The following is a 16,829-nucleotide window of genomic DNA, read 5'->3' on the forward strand; positions in this document are numbered from 1 at the left end:
TTTCTTTTCCTAACTTCTTTAATTTTCAGAATAAGATTATGAGGCAGACAGTTTTATTATTCAAAGGTCAATTTTGTTGTCAAAGTCGACAGCTGCTAATGATCCAGGACCTAAACCTAAGCCTTAGTGAGCCCTAACAGGTTCTGCCCTTTCATCCTCCACCTCCACCCTCTGGGTTCTTGTTCTGAGCTGAACAGTCCTTCTGGGGCCATGCAGTGGTGTCTCACCTCCCCAGTGGTCACTCCTGGTGGGTATGGACAAGAATACATGTGCCTCCTGCTCCTTGCCACCATCTGCCCACAGACCACATCTGTCCCTGTGGGATCCCACATACCACTCAGCTTGAAGAGGCGACCGCCACCTCCAGGCTATTTTTGGGAGCAGTGAGAAGGCTGAGCAGAGGCTGTGAGCTAAGCAAACAGCCTCCCACAGGCTGGGTCCTCAGTTCCCTACAAAGGGGGATTCCAGCCCCAATCCTCACTTCCCCAAGCTGTGGGACTTAGGGTAGAGATGGCTGGTGTCCTTCAATATCTAGCCTTGCCTCTTCTTCCTGGGCATACAGAGACCTTGACCTGGCAGCTTGACATGGCTTGAGATGATGGAACATGGGCACGAGTGATGTGCAAGCATCCAGGCCTCTATCCTAAGATTCTCCCTCACTGGGTCCTCACCCTCTTCCCGGCTCCAGCCACCAGCTGACTAGACTAGAGCCTTCAAAGCCCTATCGGAGGGTGGGGTCACAAGATGGAAGGAGTCCGGGTCCCTGAAAGACTGTGTGGAGCAGAGTATTTGCCACCCCAACCCCTCGGCCCTCCACCAGAGACTGTGACATGAGCAAAAAACATGTATTTTTAAAAGCCATCAAGGTTTAGGGGATATTTGCCATAATGGTTAGTCTATCCTGACTCTAATGCAGTGGTCTTTTAACTTGAACCTGTGTTAGAATCACCAAGTGGAAGTGAAAGTGTTAGTTGCTCAGTCACGTCTGACTCTTTGCAACCCCCCTGTCCATGGATTTCTCCAGGCAAGAATACTGGAGTGGGTAGCCATTCCCTTCTCCAGGGGATCTTCCTGACTCAGGGATCAAACCTGGGTCTCCTGCATTGCAGGCAGATTCTTTACCGTCTGAGTCATCGGGGATGCCCCAGAATCACCAAAGGGCTGGTTACAACAGTGACTGCTGAGCTCTATTCCTGAGTTTCTGATACCACAGGCCCAGAGCGGGACCACAAAATTTGCATGTTTAACGAGTTCCCAAGTGACACCACAGCTGCTGGTCTAGGGGGTCACACGTAGAGAATCATCGCACTGTTGCTGAAGCTGCAGTGTTGTAATCCGTATCGCCACTTTACAGAGGAAATGGTCCCCAGTTCCTGTCTGTTTCACTGCCACTGTGCTGCCTCCACACTAGGCCACATCCATGTGTGGCCCCCCACATCTGCCCCTTCTCTGCTCACGGATTGTGTCCTGTGAGTTGGGGTCTTCAGCCAGGGTGGGAACAGTCCTTGGAGTAGACATCCTGGGCTATCAACCCAGTTCTGCTACTCAGCATGCACGGCACCCGCGTGTTCAGCTTCCTCTAACGCCAAACATACCTCAGCTGCCCAGCAGTGTTGCCCAAAGTAGGTCTTTTAATGAGGCTATCTGACTGTTGCCCTTGAGCAGCAGATACCTGGAACAGAAGGAATGAATATTGGTCCTAGATGAGCCCATTCCAGCCTCACTCCTGAGAACCACGTGGACGTTCACCGGTATTGCTGCCTCCAAGGCCAGTGACTGACATTTGTCCCCGTACAGTCTTGGGGTGGAGGAAAGTGGGGGGTGGGATATAGAAAGAGACAAAAACACAGTTGAAAACTTTTAACACACACCTTGGCCAGGTGTAAGAATTGTGTTGCCGGGAGGAAGGAGGGGAGTTCACCAGCCGGGGACTGGGCCCCCACACCCCAGTTTCTTAGAACATCCTTATAGATTCTCTTTTATATGAGAATCCTCCAAGACACCCCCACCCCCTGCAGCTTCCAAGAATGGTTTTAAGATCCACAGAGAGAGGAGGTAAGCTCACTTCAAAATGCAGTTATGCTTGGAAAGAGATTCAGATGCACGTGAGATGTCTAACTTTTAGAAGAGGTGACCAGATGTTTTGTTGACTGTGGAGGAGCCAGTTTCATCCTCAGGGCCCTGGTGATCCCACACTCCTGGATCATCCCTCAAGGAGCCCTCAAATCCAGGCTGTGGCCTGGATTTAGCCAACGGGCAATAGTGGTCCCCTGAGCTTGGATGGGTGAGACTGGAAGGGGTAACTTGGGATATGACTGAGATTTATAATTGGAGGAACAGAAGACAAATTCTACATGTCTGCAGGAGTGGGTGACCCCATGGTCTAAAGCAGCTTTGCTGACAGTGGGCTCTCTGGGCAGCAGACGACCGGAGCCACCCAGTCCCCACTGAGAAGGCAGCCAGTGCCCTTAGGACCCCTCTGATAGTGGCTGGCCCTGACCAAGGGCACCCAGGAGACACCCTCATCCCCTGGCTCCACTTCACAGTGAGAAGTTGGCTCCTTTGGACTTCCTGAATGGGTCCTATTTTTTAAAAAGTGAACTCTGCCAGAGAAACAAGAAGTGGAAGGAAATTTGGAATAAGCAGGAGATCGTGGGTGGAAACCTCTGCCTGGTTTAGAGCACAGCCTTCAGTTATCTGATCCTGATTCTCAAATTTCATTGCCTTTGAGCTGTTTTACAACTCTTTAAGTTGTAGTTAATGCAAAATACTTCTTGTCTATGGACATGCATATAGTATATTTGAATGATCCTTCAGGAAAGGGGAATGACCACTGACATTTTCCCCCTGAAAAAAAGCCAGTCTCAACATTCCTTTACTCTGTATAGATTTACAGTCCACTGCAATTTCTCCTTTGAATTGCTTGTTAATCTTACCAGATCCATCGTTTAATTAATGAGTTAAATCTTTCACACGTGCATGTTTAACATTTAGATGAGTGATGCCGCATTAAAAAAAAATAATCTGACAAAATACACAGGAAAGAAGGCCTCTCAGGAATGAGAAGAGTTGCCATGCAGTGCAACCCCCTCGGCAGCCCCACCCATATCACCCCCAACAGGAGGTGTCCAGCCTGGGTTTGCCTACCTCCAGCAACAGGGTGCTCAGTCCCTCCCAAAGGTCAGTTCTCCACATGTATGATCATAGCTGTGCTGACTTTTAAAAGTAGAACAAAGCAAGAACAGATCTAAAACTAAAAAGAAAACACAGCCCTCCTCCCAGCCCCAGCCGATAATGACTGCTTGGACCCTCAAAATCGCCTACAAACAAAGCTTGCAACCCCGGGCTCCCTGCAAAGGCACAGTAAGGCTGAAATGGCTGGGCGATGAGGACTAGCAGAGAGGGGATGGTGTGGCCCAGAAGAAGGTGCCGCCACGAGGTGGAGCGCAAAGGTGAGACTGCTGGGCTCATGTGCCTTAGAACAGTCTTAAGACACTGTTAACTGGCTGCCCTCCTGACCTTAGGGCTATAAATAAAATCCAGAAGGTCTTGGAAACGAAGATTTCCTCCTGGGGACCTGGGCTAGTACAGAGGGACTGCGTGCACATGTCTTACACACATACACACACATGCCTCCAGGACTCCATGCATGTCTTACACACACACACACACACACACACACACACACACACGAGTGCCTCCAGTCCTGCCGCGGCCATCCTGCGTCTGGGTTGGACACATTCGTCAAGGTGGGAGGTGCACGGACCACCTCCTGGCCTTGGCTTCAGGCCTGCTCCAGGGCCCCCTGCTGGACTCAGCCCCTCACTCTGAGGCCTAGGGTGGGTCCCAGCACTTCTCTCATCTCTGTTCTCCCTGCCTGGAATGGAACCAAATACGGTCTCCAACCACAGGACCCTTCCCATCCTATCCAAACATGTCATCCTACTAGTTTCAGAGCATCTATTCAGGTTCTTCTTTCTCGTCCAAGCTCATTTACCCCAGGCTCCTTCCCTGGTCTCCCCCAGATCATCCCTTCAAGAGCTCTTGCAGGCAGGCTGTGGCCCTCTGCTGGGCCCCTTGGCCGGAGAGGAACACTGCTTCCTCTGGGGGCTTCAGGAGCTACGTCTCAGGCTGTGTTGGTTTCTGGAGGATCCACACTCCCGGCAAGAAGAAACCCAGTCTTCTGCCTCCCCACCACCATGACACAGAAAGCAAACAGACCTTGAACCCCAAATACCAGCTGAGCCCCCAACAGACCTAAGCCTTGTTCTTAAAAGGACAAGGAAGTGGGGCTTGTCACTTCAGCCTGGCTGGGAGCTTGAGCTGTGTTTCCCATAACCCAGCAGCTGAGCCTGGTGGGGACTACTGCTGCTGCTAAGTCACGTCAGTCATGTCCGACTGTGCGACTCCGTAGACAGCAGCCCACCAGGCTCTGCTGTCCCTGGGATTCTCCAGGCAAGAACACTGCTAGTTAGATAGAATTCAGTGATTGCATTAGCAGTTGTGAGGGGTGCCTACTAAGGAATCCATCTAAACCTACGTTAAAATGCTTAGATGACCACCTCATCTCATTTAAACCTTGAAACAACTTCATGTTGGAGGTGCTTTTCACAAAAAACACCCAAAGTGGTTAAATAACTGGCCAAAGGCTACAAGGCTAATGAGTAGTAGGTGGCTGGGCAGCTGATAACACCCTTCAAGTTTACCTCACTGTCTCTCCTCTACACAAACTCATCAGATTCTCCCAGAAACCTTGTGAAATCAAGACCTCAAATGATTTCCACCTGAGAAATGAAGACGCTGAGGCACTGAGGTGTTTGGGGTGTTTGTTCTCAAGCCCGAGCTCACTGAAGCACAGGCCTTAATCTAGAGCAGACAGCCTGGTACTACAAAGGAAGCCAAGTAATGGCGACCCCACTCGGTCTCCACGGGAATACACCCTCAGAGCCAAGACCGCCCCCGCTTCCCCACCTACCCTGGGCTCACTATCTAGTTTTGCTTCTGGCACACAGCTACCTGCCTGGGGAAGTGGCCAAACCAATAGGCTGAGCCCATCAGGGTGATCTGCCCTGCTCTAGGAGGGTGTCAACCCAGCAGGCAGGCAGCGAGCCACCTGGACCCCAAAGCCCCATCGCAGGCTGGTCTGCCGGGCTCTGCAGCTCCCTCCCTGGCAACCTCAGGGCGGCCCTGGATCTCCAGCGCAATGTCCTCATCTGTACACAAGGATGCCATTTAAACCACTGCCTTCTCACAGGACCAGCTGTCTCCGAAGGCAAGGGTGGATTGCAGGGCCACCCTGCTCAGCCTCCCTGTGGAAGCTGTGCTGTCGCAGGCCACAGGCTCCTGGAGGACACATCACCCATCCCCTGCCGACCAGCCCTCACTCCAGAACGAGCCCGTATATCCCAGGCGCTCAGGCCACCCGCACCACTCCACAGCCAGGCAGCACAGGCACACCCCAGCCCTAAGTAGCCGCTCATTACGACAGCAGCCCACCTCCCTGGAGAATTTCTTTAAAATATGTTTTCCGTACAAAAACCTTCTTGGAAGTAATTCTAATAATAAAATACAGTAGGGTTCTTAACAGCCCTTGTAAGAACAAACCACCCTGTAACCAAAATGTTCACCACAGGAGTGTAATAGGGGTGATTGGCAGCCTTTCCCATGTCCATCTCCTCTACAGGAGTCTGGTTCCCCCATCACGGCACTTCAGTGGGATGAACAAACACAGGGGGCTGGTGGGGGGGGGATCCCCTCAATGGCTTTACCACCATGCTGCCCTCTTCAGAGGCTCCAGGTGGTTCGTGGTGGGGTCTTGCCTCCCTCTGCCTTGGATGATGGGAACACCGTGACAGGTGGGGCAGACAGGAAAGGAAACAAGATCCTCAGTGCTGGCATCACTGAGTCACTCAGACCTAACCCTGAAACTCACCCGCCTCTGGACTTTCCAGGTTCAGGAGCCAAAAACCGCCCTTCATTGTTTTCGGTCAGTTTGAATTGGGTTTTCTGTTACCTGTGACTGTAAACACAATCCCCATTCTAACTAGGTTCATTCACTCATGGCAGTCTTGCCGTGGACTGTGATAATGCATTGCGGATGGGTACTCAGCCACGGAGAAATATTTCTGAGATATAGTAAGTAGAACTCATTGCAAAACACAATTCTCGTTTGTGTGGAAAAGATACTTGAACATGCATGCACATTTCCGAGGAGGGTACTTTGTGGTGGATGTCACTGGGGAACAGAACACACACTTGTTGCTTTATGCTTGGACTGTCTCGACTTATACTGAAAAAATAGAGAAAGATTAGTTTAAAAGTCATTTGAGGTGATAGGATTAGAATCTTAGGTGATAATTTGGTAGTTATTAAACCATGCTTTTGAAGCCCCTGCTGACATACAAAATGCAGAGCATGGCAAGAAAACAGAGGAAGAGAGAACTCTCCGAGACCTGTGAGAGGCAGACTTCCTCCTTCTCCAAAGCTGGAATCTCTAAAACTGGCGAGGTCATCAGAACAGTATCCATTTGAATCCCAAAGATGTATCACAGTTGCCGTATTATATTGCCCATGTCAGGTTGTCCTGAGGTGCCCTGGAGACCCTAAAAGCATTCTGAGAGTGAATATATCTTTACTGTAGTCTTTGAAGGCTTCCCTGGCGGCTCAGATTTTAAAGAATCCACCTGCAATGCAGGAGACCTGGGTTTAATCTGAGGAGGATAAACCAGGTCTTCCTGAGTTTACAGGAGCTAAAAGTATACAGTTCTGAATCTTTGGAGAGAGCACCCAGATGAAGAACAGTGCTGCAGGAGGCCCAGTCTGCCATGGAAGCCTGGGCAGCATCCTCTTGGATGGCAGACGAGCACATGCAAGGGCTTGTACCGAGGTGGGTCCCTGGGGACAGGCTACCAGTTTGGGGGCAGACAGCCTACAAACCCTGTGGATGACCCTAGAGCTAGAAAACACCCACCCAAGGTCAAATAGCCACTCCACTCACCCAGGACAGCTGAGGGCACTGGACCCAGAGGTGACCTGTATGAGCTCCGGACACCTGGGCAGAAGGATGCCCTGGGACCATTACAATATCTCCTTCCCCTTTTTTGCAGTCCACACTGAGCTTGCCAGCCAAGAGGCAATTGGGTGGTCAATTGCTGAGACTCAATCCCTCCTCCGCTGGCTCTGACCCAGTCTCCTGTTCTGAGGAGCTCTCTCCTCCTGGGTCCCTGAGATTGCAGTGGCCTACACTCCCAGACATGCCCATTACTGCCCCAGTAGCATCCCCAAATAGTATCTCTGGGAGAGAAAGCGATGCCCGATTCCTCACTGCCCACCAGGCTTGCTCTGGTCATGGAGGGGAGTGAGGCTGCTGCTCCTGAAGGTAAGGAAGCTGCCCAGATGGCAGTTCTGGTTATGAAAGGGAGTGAGCTACTGCTCAAAACCAGGGCCTCTAGCCCAGGGTGGGACAGAGGTCCTTTGGGATGACGTCATGCTCTCCCAAAGGCCCCCCAAACTCAACCAGGCACCCAGATCCAGGTACAGAGCTGGGGATCTTCACTGACTTTCTCCAGATGGTTGTCAACCTGCCACAGAGCTCAGTAACTGGATCATCGTCAGGAAACTGATACTTCTCACAGCCTTGCCCTTGGTGCTGGTTTTCCTCAGCAGTCACCAATCAATGGTTCAGAAGCAAGGCTCACAGGCACCAAATCTCCTTCAGGGGCAAGGCTCCCAGAGTTTCAATCCACCTCTTCCAATGTCAACTGGTAACTTACCTTTCTTGTGTTTTGGACACAAAAATGGCTCCTCCAGAGCTGATCTGGGGACTGAATCAGCTTTTAACTGTTAGGTACTCTGAGTACTTCCTTTGTTCCAGGAAGGTCTGGATCCATTCATTTTTATTGTTATTCATGTGGGGAAACCTAGTCCAGCCCAGCACCAGCACATACGGCTTTCCTGCCCCGGCCACGCCCTGCCCGAGGGTCAGAGGAGCCCAAGGAGACTGCTGAGTGTGACGGGTGCTGAGAGGTGGGACAGGGTGGGCAGGAGGGCCAGGCACCTGGGAGACTGGGCGGCAGAAGCAGAGGACTTTGAGGATGGGGTGGTCCGGGGCGTCAGGAGCCGCAGGGGCCAAGAGAGAGGCACTGAGTCTGGTGACTGGGCTGAGCGGCTTCCAGGCAAGTGAGAAAAGCAGTGGGTAGTGGCGGGAGGTGGACAGAGCCAGACAAGCAGCTTCCTGGGAAGGAGAGCTGGAGCGGGGCAGCACAGAGCTGGCAGGCAAGCCTTCTGGGAGGTGGATATGTGGGATGGGACAAGAAGGACAGCAAGTGGGAAAGATAATAGCGTGGCAGTTCCAGGAGGAGGTGGTGGACAGGAGAGTCACAGGAAGGATAAGCAAAGACCTTGAAACTTTCAAGCAAGAGTCGGGGGAGGGGGGGGGAGTGCAGGAGGGGACACGCAGAGGCACAGGCTGGCCTATGTCGGGAGGCTGCTCTGTAGCTCTGCGGAGAGTCCAGATCGTTGGAGATGCCATGTCAGCACTCCTTAGCCTGCATTTCTTTTCTACCCTCCACACAACTCAGAATCAGAAGAGATGGCTGAAAGTAGTCAGCAAGTTCTGTAAAATAAAGAAACAAACCCAACTCTAAAAAAGTCACAGGTAGGTAAACTTCACCTTGAGCTGGGCTGGGACCTGTGAAGATATTTGCAGGGGGTCACCAGGTCCACCTGAATAGACGGAATGGCAGGGCTGTCGAGGAACAGCTGCGGTGCACACACACCAGCAGTGAGAGCCTGTGGACACTGACCCCCGCTGGGCGGGCTGGATCAGACGCACTGGCGAGGTGGGCACAGCCGCTAACTCTCTCCACAGGTGGGCCAGCAGGTCTAGGACACATAGCTCATGCAGTCTCAGATTCCAGCCCAGTGTTCCCAGGCTCTTTTGCTTGGACCTTACCACCTGGGGCTGTATGCTTATAACCTAAAATAACATTTCCTCTGGGCCTACAGAGTCAAAGTCCCTGTGCTTACAGCTGAGCAAGCCTGCTTGCTCTATCATAACCTCCAAGCAACCACTGAAAGTGGCACATGGAATCTAAAAAAAAAAAAAATCACCTGATGAAATTTATTTCAGGTTGTGTCAACCGGCTACCTTCCTGTGGTGCTTACTTACACCCAATCCCACTGGTTCCCTTGGCAACCAAGTTTACCACCGAGGTGCTTAATGCCACCTTGATACGACCCCAAACAAAAACAATCAAACAGCATTAATATAAAGATATATTCCATAAAAGAGTTTGGCAGTCAAAGAAAAGCGTCACACTTCCTAAAAACACAAGCATTCTTCTTCCCCTAGTCTACAGAGAAAATTGTAAAAAAACAACAAAACCAACATCATCAACAAACACCCACCAGTATACACCACGCTGGCATGTACACTTCGGCAAGTAAGTGAAGGCAGCACTCCATCCCTGAACAAGGACAGAACTGGTAGAACAAGGTCCAGAGAGGCGTTAGAGTGTAGCCCAGCCAAAGCTGCACAGACATCCCAGCTTGCCCCGGGGAAGTTATTCAGGACATCAGGCTTCATTTCCAAAAGCAAGCCCCCAATAAACCCTGACATGAAGGGTGGACACAATGACCACAGATATCCCCTTCAGGGATTGGAGGGTCACCACAAAAGTCTTCAATGAAATATATGAGCCTCTATCCAGCTGCAGGCTGGGGTCCATGGCTCAGCCCAGGGGCTGGCTACAGGGCTTCTCTGTCCAAGGAGGGGCAAAAAAATGCCAGGCCGGCCAGCCGGCCCTTAGCATGAGGCCTGGAGAGGAGCCCTGGCCAGAGGTCTCCGGCTGGCCATCTGTGGCTAGGGTTCCCTCGCTTAGCAGTAGAGCAGGGTCAGGATTCAAGTTCTGGGTAACAGTTTCAGTAGCACCAAGACCAGAAGACAGTGAGGCCAAGTGGGGAGGGGAGTGATGGTATGCGTGTTGGGGCCACGTAGACGAAGGGAAAGTATGTGAGTGCAGCTGGGTGAGGAGCGATGATGAGGAGAAGCTGATGGAGTTGGTTCGTGAGACACTCAAGGGGACTGAAAGGGATGGCGTCAGTCCCAGACACCGCGTAAGGCTGCTGAGAGGAGAATGCCAGAGGAAATGAAGACGTGGTGTGAGGACATTCTTACCCCTATAAATAAACTATTTACACACTTTAGGAAAAGGAGAGCTGACGCTCAAGAGGAAAGCCATGCCCACCGCCACCCCCTCCACCCCCCGTGCCATCAGGGCATAATGCTGTTAGGCTGGAGCAGTTCCCGTCCTGGGGGGCTGGAGGGGACAGGGGATGAGGCACTCCCGTGGCCCCAGCCACGTGCTGGCTCAGGCTTACTTCACTTGGATGTGGCTGAGGATCCTGCCCACACCCCCGACGTGTGCAGACACCGCAGGCCCCGCTGGCACTCGGAGGTCCACAGAAGATGGGGCTGCCCCCGAGGCCAGCACCAACCACATGTGCGATGGAGGCCAGGGTGCAGCCACCAGAGCCGTCGGTCCCTCAGAGTCACCTCCCCCACTTAAAGACGGAGCCTCTGACTCCGGGCGGACCCCCATGGGGGTGTCAGTCACAAGTCTGCGTGGGTGACAGGGGGCCCCTCGGTCTTCAGCACCGGCAAGCAGAAACAGAGGTCACATCACGCGGATGCTGAAGGCGGGGTGCCGGCTCTGGCCAGGTGCTTCTGCTTCTCTCCCTGTGGACATGACGCTAATGGTGGTGAAGGGCTGCCGCCTCCACGGTGTGGCTCAGCTCTGCTTGCCTGCCTCTGGCTCCTCAGAAGTGGTGGCCTGCCTTCACCGCCTCAATGTCTGAGATCAGGGTCCTCGCCAGGAAGATGCCAAATATCTGGAAACAAAGGGCAGCAGAGGCAGCGGCCGTTAGCATAGGGGCCCAGAGGGCATGCTGGAGAGGGTACCCCACACTGCCCATCACCCCCACACCTGCCCGCAGAGGCTGAGGACAGAGAGCAGCAACCGGGCACACACCAACGGAGACCCACCCACAGTTAAGACAAAGGAGCCTGGGGTCTCCTTTGCCATGTCCCAAGAGCCTGGAAGGGGCAAACAGCAGCTCCGCAGAAGCACAAGGGACACTCTGGCCTGCTTGCAATATGACCCTGCCATGTCCCAGACCGCAAACCACAACACGCTTTGGGCCCTGGGTGAAACTGGAAATGACAGGGTCACTGACTGGTTCTGATTCCCAAAATAACAAATCTTGAACATTTCCTGTAAACCTGGATTCTACAATAAATACGAGGTTGTCTCTGACCTGGGCTGTGCCGATGTCTGAAGCTACACTCTGACCTCAGTGACTGGGATAACCGTGTGGGAAGAATGATGTTTTTCTACCAAGAACAGACTAATGTGAACTCGGTGACCTGAGGAAATTGGCTTTTTCCCCAGTTTTAAGTTCTTGTTGTGGTTGGTATTTGATGAGCCACTCCTTCTTAAGTCTGAGTTCTTGCCTGCTTTGCAAGCAAGTTTTTTTTTTGTTTTCTTTTCCCGATGCTTCTGTCTCTTGGCCTTCCTCTGAGATCAACCAGCCACTGAGCAAAGGAGGGAAAAGGGCATGGACAGCTGGTGACCCTGAGTCCATGTCAGTGACCCTCCTTCCAGGAAAGGTCAGAGCTGTACATTCTCTAAACGGTGTGTTTTTCCAAATAGCAGCAGCCTCGGTTGCTTCAGAAGTTGCTCACAAGGCTGCCGGCTTCTCCTCCAAGCCCTGGGTAGTACTGGAAAGCTCCTGGTTTCTCTGATTCACTGAATTCTCGACTTTCTCTAGCTAGTTCTTCTCCCGGCAGACACTAGCCAGCCTACTCACCCCCCGCCTCGGGCACCCCCAGCCACCAGCATCTTTCCCCATGTGAAATCCGGCTCAAGGGGACAGGTGTGGTTACACGGCGGGAGAGGAGGCCACACAGGCGGTGGGGACAGACCTGCAGCAGTGAGATGGCGATGAAGACGCCGGCCACGATGTAGATGTTCCGCGGGAGCCAGCTCTCCAGTGCCTGGATGCAGCCTTTCGTGAAGATGGACTCGTCCCATTTGCTCTTCAGCTGCAGGGAGACACAACAGTGCCCTGAGCCTGTGACACGCAGGCTGTCCCCACCTTGGTTTTCTAGAGGGCTCCCGCCAAGGGCAGGACAAAGCTCGGTGGGGAATGAGGGATCTGGGAGGAAGGCGCCGAGGACAGACGGACAGACAGAACTCTCCAGGAGAAGTACATTGACTTGCCCCTCCCTGGACAGTCTGCACTTTATAACCTGCCTAAGTAAAGGCTCCCTCACTGTGATCTTTAACTTTTCCTGTGAGGGTCTCCACAGATTTCAAGCTCAACACACTCCACAGCCTGTATCTGGAGAAAGGGGAGCAGGCTGGGAGGTGTGGGGGAAAGATGTGCCTCAAAGAGAAAAACTGGGAGAAGAGGGTTCAGCATCTTCTGAGTCAGCAGAGGGAAGGGAAGGAGCTTTTCAGATCGTGTCCCCTAGCCCATGGGAGACTGGTTCCAGGAAGCAGAGCCTGCATAAGTGGTCACACGCTGGCCAGCTCTTTCTAATCCTGACCCCAAGTGGAGGCTCAGGAAGCACACAGGGATGGGCCACAGCCAGTCCCTATGTCCCCACCCACCTCCCCACACAGCCACCAGCTCCGGCCCCCCTCCCCTATCAGCATCACTCATGAAACACTGACAGAACATTCATTTGTTAGCGGTGTTAGGGGCTGAATTATGTCCCCCTAAAATTTGTATGTTGAAGTCCTAACCCCCAAGACCTCAGAGTGTGTCTGTACTTGTAAAAAGAAGTAAATACATTAAAATGAGGTCACTGGAGTGGGCCCTAGTCCAGTATGACTGGGGTCCCCTAAGAAGAGGTTAGGACATAGAGAGGGAAGCCCATCTGAGGACACAGGGAGGAGAAGATCATCCGAGCCAAGGAGAGCGGCTTCAGAAGGGACCAACCCTGCTGGCACCTTGATCCCAGACTTTTAACCTCCAGAACTGTGAGAAAGTAAACCTCTGTTCCCACACAGCCCGAGCGCTTTGTTATGGCAGCCCTAGCAACTAATACAAATGGTGACAAAATTCATTCACTGGAGAGGCTGATGCTGACACAGGCCCATCCCTGTCAAGTCGAGCTCACTGCAGAGGGAGCTGAGGTTTCCCAAACAGGAGGGTCACATCCTCAGTGTCCATGGCCAATAGGAGGGGTGCCTGCAGGTTCCCTGAGATCCCTCTCTTTCAGACCAGCTGTCATTCACAGCAACAGAGGCCATCAGAGCAAGGGCTGGGTGAGGCCTCACCTCTTCACATCTGAGCGGACACTCCTTGCAGCCTGAAGCCCTTAGAGGACTGAGCCCCACTCCTGCCCTGCCGCTACTGTCTCCGCTCGGCAGCTGGACCAAGCCATACGCTCCTGCAGCTCCATCCTGGACCCGTAGATAACAGATACCTCCTAGGATTCCAAGGAGCCTCTTCTTAAACATATAGCCTTTGTTCTCCCAAACTTCCATCTGACCTCTTTCCACTCATGTAGCAACTGCTAGATTTGGGGACTGTGGTTCAGAGTCTGAAATCACAGGCATCATTGTTCTCGGGAGGATGTATGCATGAACACGTGTGTGCTGGTTCCAAGCTTGCCTGGTTCCCAGCTTAGGTGGCACCTCTGGCTCCTTAAGTCTCCCCTGGCTTTTCCATCTAATTTGCACTTGTGCTAAATCAGGGAGTCAGACCCTGGGGAATAGACCTAAAGAATTCAAAATTCATATGCAATATGGGGGCTCTCACCTGAGTCCTGACGTCATAGCCACACTGTGTGTTCACAACTTTTTGCTGTTAGAAAAACAGAAAAAATTAGTCATTTTTGTACTCTCGAGAAACTGGTGGTAGAAAGCTCTAGAAAAGTCACAACCAAACACCAGCACCAACTCCGTTACAGCGCATGCCCTTCCAGCATACTGCCAGCTAACCTTTCATGCTAGGACAGGGTCAGAAAACTTTTTGCATGAAGGACTAGATGGTAAATATTTCTGACCTGTCTATGTAGCTGCTTTTCAACTCTGCTGTTGCAGTGTGAACACAGCCATTGGACAATATATAAATGAATGGGCATGGCTGTATTTCAATAAAACTATTTATAGACAATGAAATTTGAATTTTGCATCCTTTTCATGTGTCACAAAATATTATTCTTTTGATTTATGTTCACTTAAAAATGGCTGAAACCATTCTTGGCTCACAGGTGATGCAAAAACAGCAGGCCGGCTGTGGCATGGGGGTTGCAGTCTGCCGATCCCTGTGCTAGAGGGGAAAACCTACCCTTGCTGAAGAATTTACAGTCACTGTGGAGCTGTCAGATGCTGGCTCCGCAGCCTCTTCCCGGGCTGAGGAACCTGCCCAGAGCCTGTGGCCCAGCACCAAACAGTGTGGCCGCACTGACGGTACACTGTGACTGTCCCCTCGGCTCAGACCCGCTTCAGGCAAACATTCAGTGCTCCCTCAAGGGAACCCAAGGAAACTCCCTAGGCAGTCCAGTGGTTAGGATTTGGACCTTTCACTGCCAGGTCCCAGGTTCAATTCCTGGTTGGGGAACTAAGATCCCATAAGCCACGCAGTGTAACCAAAAGAAAAAAAAAAAAAAGGTCACCCAAGAGCTCAGTTTCTGGAACTCAAGGATGTTAGTCTGCAGACCAGAGAGGAAAACCAGTGAAGAAGAAAGAACAGTAAAAATTCTGCGTCACCCCAGATGGCGATGTACCCCATCGTCCCAGGCTTCTGAGCACTGGGCATTTTCTCCAGAGAAAGGGACACCTGGGTTCATTACATTTATAGCATCTTGTTCAGGCTGAGTGAGAGCCCCTCCCGGCAGGGGAAACACTGCTTTTCTCCTGCTTCACCCAGCCCACTAGAGCCAGGGTGGGCCATGTGAAAACGTTCCTGGAATTTTTACATATAGGATTTCAGAGCTGCACGAGCCCCAGGCAAGTGGAAGGGGAGCCAGGTGCTCATTGCGCGGGCAGGAGAGAAGTGGCCAGAGCCCTCAGGGAGGCAGGAGCGGCTCACTCCACTCCCGAGAGACTGTCCACAGGTGGGCCGACTTACTGCGGGGTCGGGCACGCAGCAGGAGAAGGGCACCCCACATTTCTCGCGGCTGTAGCTGGCGCCGCTGCAGTTGAAGTAGACATTGAGGTCCCAGTCTTCAGGGCCATATGCCCCACAGCACTGGTTCTGCAATCACAACGCCAGGGACCATCAGAGCTCCAAGCACAGGGTGGTGTCTGTCTGAGGAGCGTGGGATTTGGTGTGCCTCTGTGTATCACGCAGAGAAATCAAGGCCCGCCCCATGGACCTGCCATCACAGAGACGTGACCGAGGTGACCCTGGTGGTCCTAAAGAAGGGAACTGGGAACTGCGTCCAGGCCCTGTCTGGGCCCAACACCCCGGGCTGGCTCAGCAGCGCCCTGGTCTCAGCTCTACACCCGCCTCACCCTGGAACTTCCCCAACTGCCCCCATCCAGCCCAGAGCAGCCTTCTCGTTATCCTGCATGGTCCTCTATTACCCGGCAAGAGAACAGCTCCCGTGGTCGGTGTGCCTTCCCCCCCAAGAAAAGGCCAAGCTGACCCCAGTCACCTTCTGTGTCTCTACAGAAAACAGCTGCTGAACGCCTGCTCCCAAGGAAAGAGTTACAGCTGGGGTGAATGGTAACGCAGTCGAAGCTTTGCCCCTGACCCAGGGTCTCCGTCCTCCCTTCCCACAACCACTCTCTATCTGGTGAAGCAGCAAAGAAAACCTCCCTTTGTCTAAAAACTCATAAAACCAAATGCACTGAGAGCAGCTTTGTGACATCAGCAGTGTCCCAACCAGATGTTGTTTTTGCACTTGTCCTTAGAGCTGACAGAGTTACAGCCCTAATTACAAGCCCACCACCAGGATTTCTGCTTTACTTTCATTTCTGAGGTAAAAGCCCGTCTCTCTCCCCCAACCATCCTCCAGGGTTCCAGGTGCTCTAACGAATACCCAATATTTCACCATGAGAAAGCTCCATCATTTACTGACTACCTCTGAAGAAAGGTTTTTTGTTTTTTTTTTAAGGAGAGGAAGGCAGTGGAGGAAACTACAGTGTCTTTAAGGCCAGTGCAGAGATCTGGATCCTTGATACCAGCAAGCCCCAGGCTATGTGGAATTGAGGAGCCTTGAATAGAAAAGGAAAAGGCGCAGCAGGCAGTGGTGTCAGGAGAGGGTGGGGTGCCGACTCCCACAGATGCATGCGGGTCTCTACCAACAACACAGGAAGGATCTCTGATCACAGAAACGGGTTTTGCTGGATCGATCCCAGGATACGTGAAACACAGGGCAAACAAGTTCTGGTTAATAAGAAGAACAGATCACAGTTATTTTTAATGCTCTCTATTTTCTTCTTGGCACCCCACTCCAGTACTCTTGCCTGGAGAATCCCATGGAGGGAGGAGCCTGGTGGGCTACAGTAGTCCATGGGGTCGCAAAGAGTCGGACACGACTGAGCGACAAACTACTAAACTGCTACTACTATTTTCTTCTCAGAACCAAAAAGTTCCCTATAAAAAGTTTTTGAGGAAGCTAGGCTTTCTGGTCAGAGAAGGCAATGGCACCCCACTCCAGTACTCTTGCCTGGAAAATCCCATGGGCGGAGGAGCCTGGTGGGCTGCAGTCCATGGGGTCGCTGAGTTGGACACAACTGAGCGACTTCACTTTCACTTTTCACTTTCATCCACTGGAGGAGGAAATGGCAACGGGGGAGCCTGGTAGG

At 52.3% G+C, this 16,829-nt stretch overlaps 1 protein-coding gene across 1 annotated transcript in view; it reads right to left on the reverse strand.

Moving 5' to 3' along the window:
* Nucleotides 1-7,942: 7,942 nt before the first annotated feature.
* The window catches only part of TSPAN14 (tetraspanin 14), a 55,371-nt gene continuing 46,484 nt past the window's right edge, over nucleotides 7,943-16,829 (reverse strand). The window contains exons 6-9 of the mRNA XM_068981723.1: nucleotides 15,145-15,270; nucleotides 13,831-13,875; nucleotides 11,984-12,103; nucleotides 7,943-10,890 (exon numbers count right to left, since the gene is read on the reverse strand). Of these exons, the coding sequence (XP_068837824.1) occupies nucleotides 10,819-10,890; nucleotides 11,984-12,103; nucleotides 13,831-13,875; nucleotides 15,145-15,270 (363 nt within the window). The 3' untranslated portion in view covers nucleotides 7,943-10,818. The remainder of the gene's footprint in view (nucleotides 10,891-11,983; nucleotides 12,104-13,830; nucleotides 13,876-15,144; nucleotides 15,271-16,829) is intronic.

Source organism: Capricornis sumatraensis, chromosome 10 (genome assembly GCF_032405125.1).
Source record: "Capricornis sumatraensis isolate serow.1 chromosome 10, serow.2, whole genome shotgun sequence".
Lineage (NCBI taxonomy): Eukaryota > Metazoa > Chordata > Mammalia > Artiodactyla > Bovidae > Capricornis > Capricornis sumatraensis.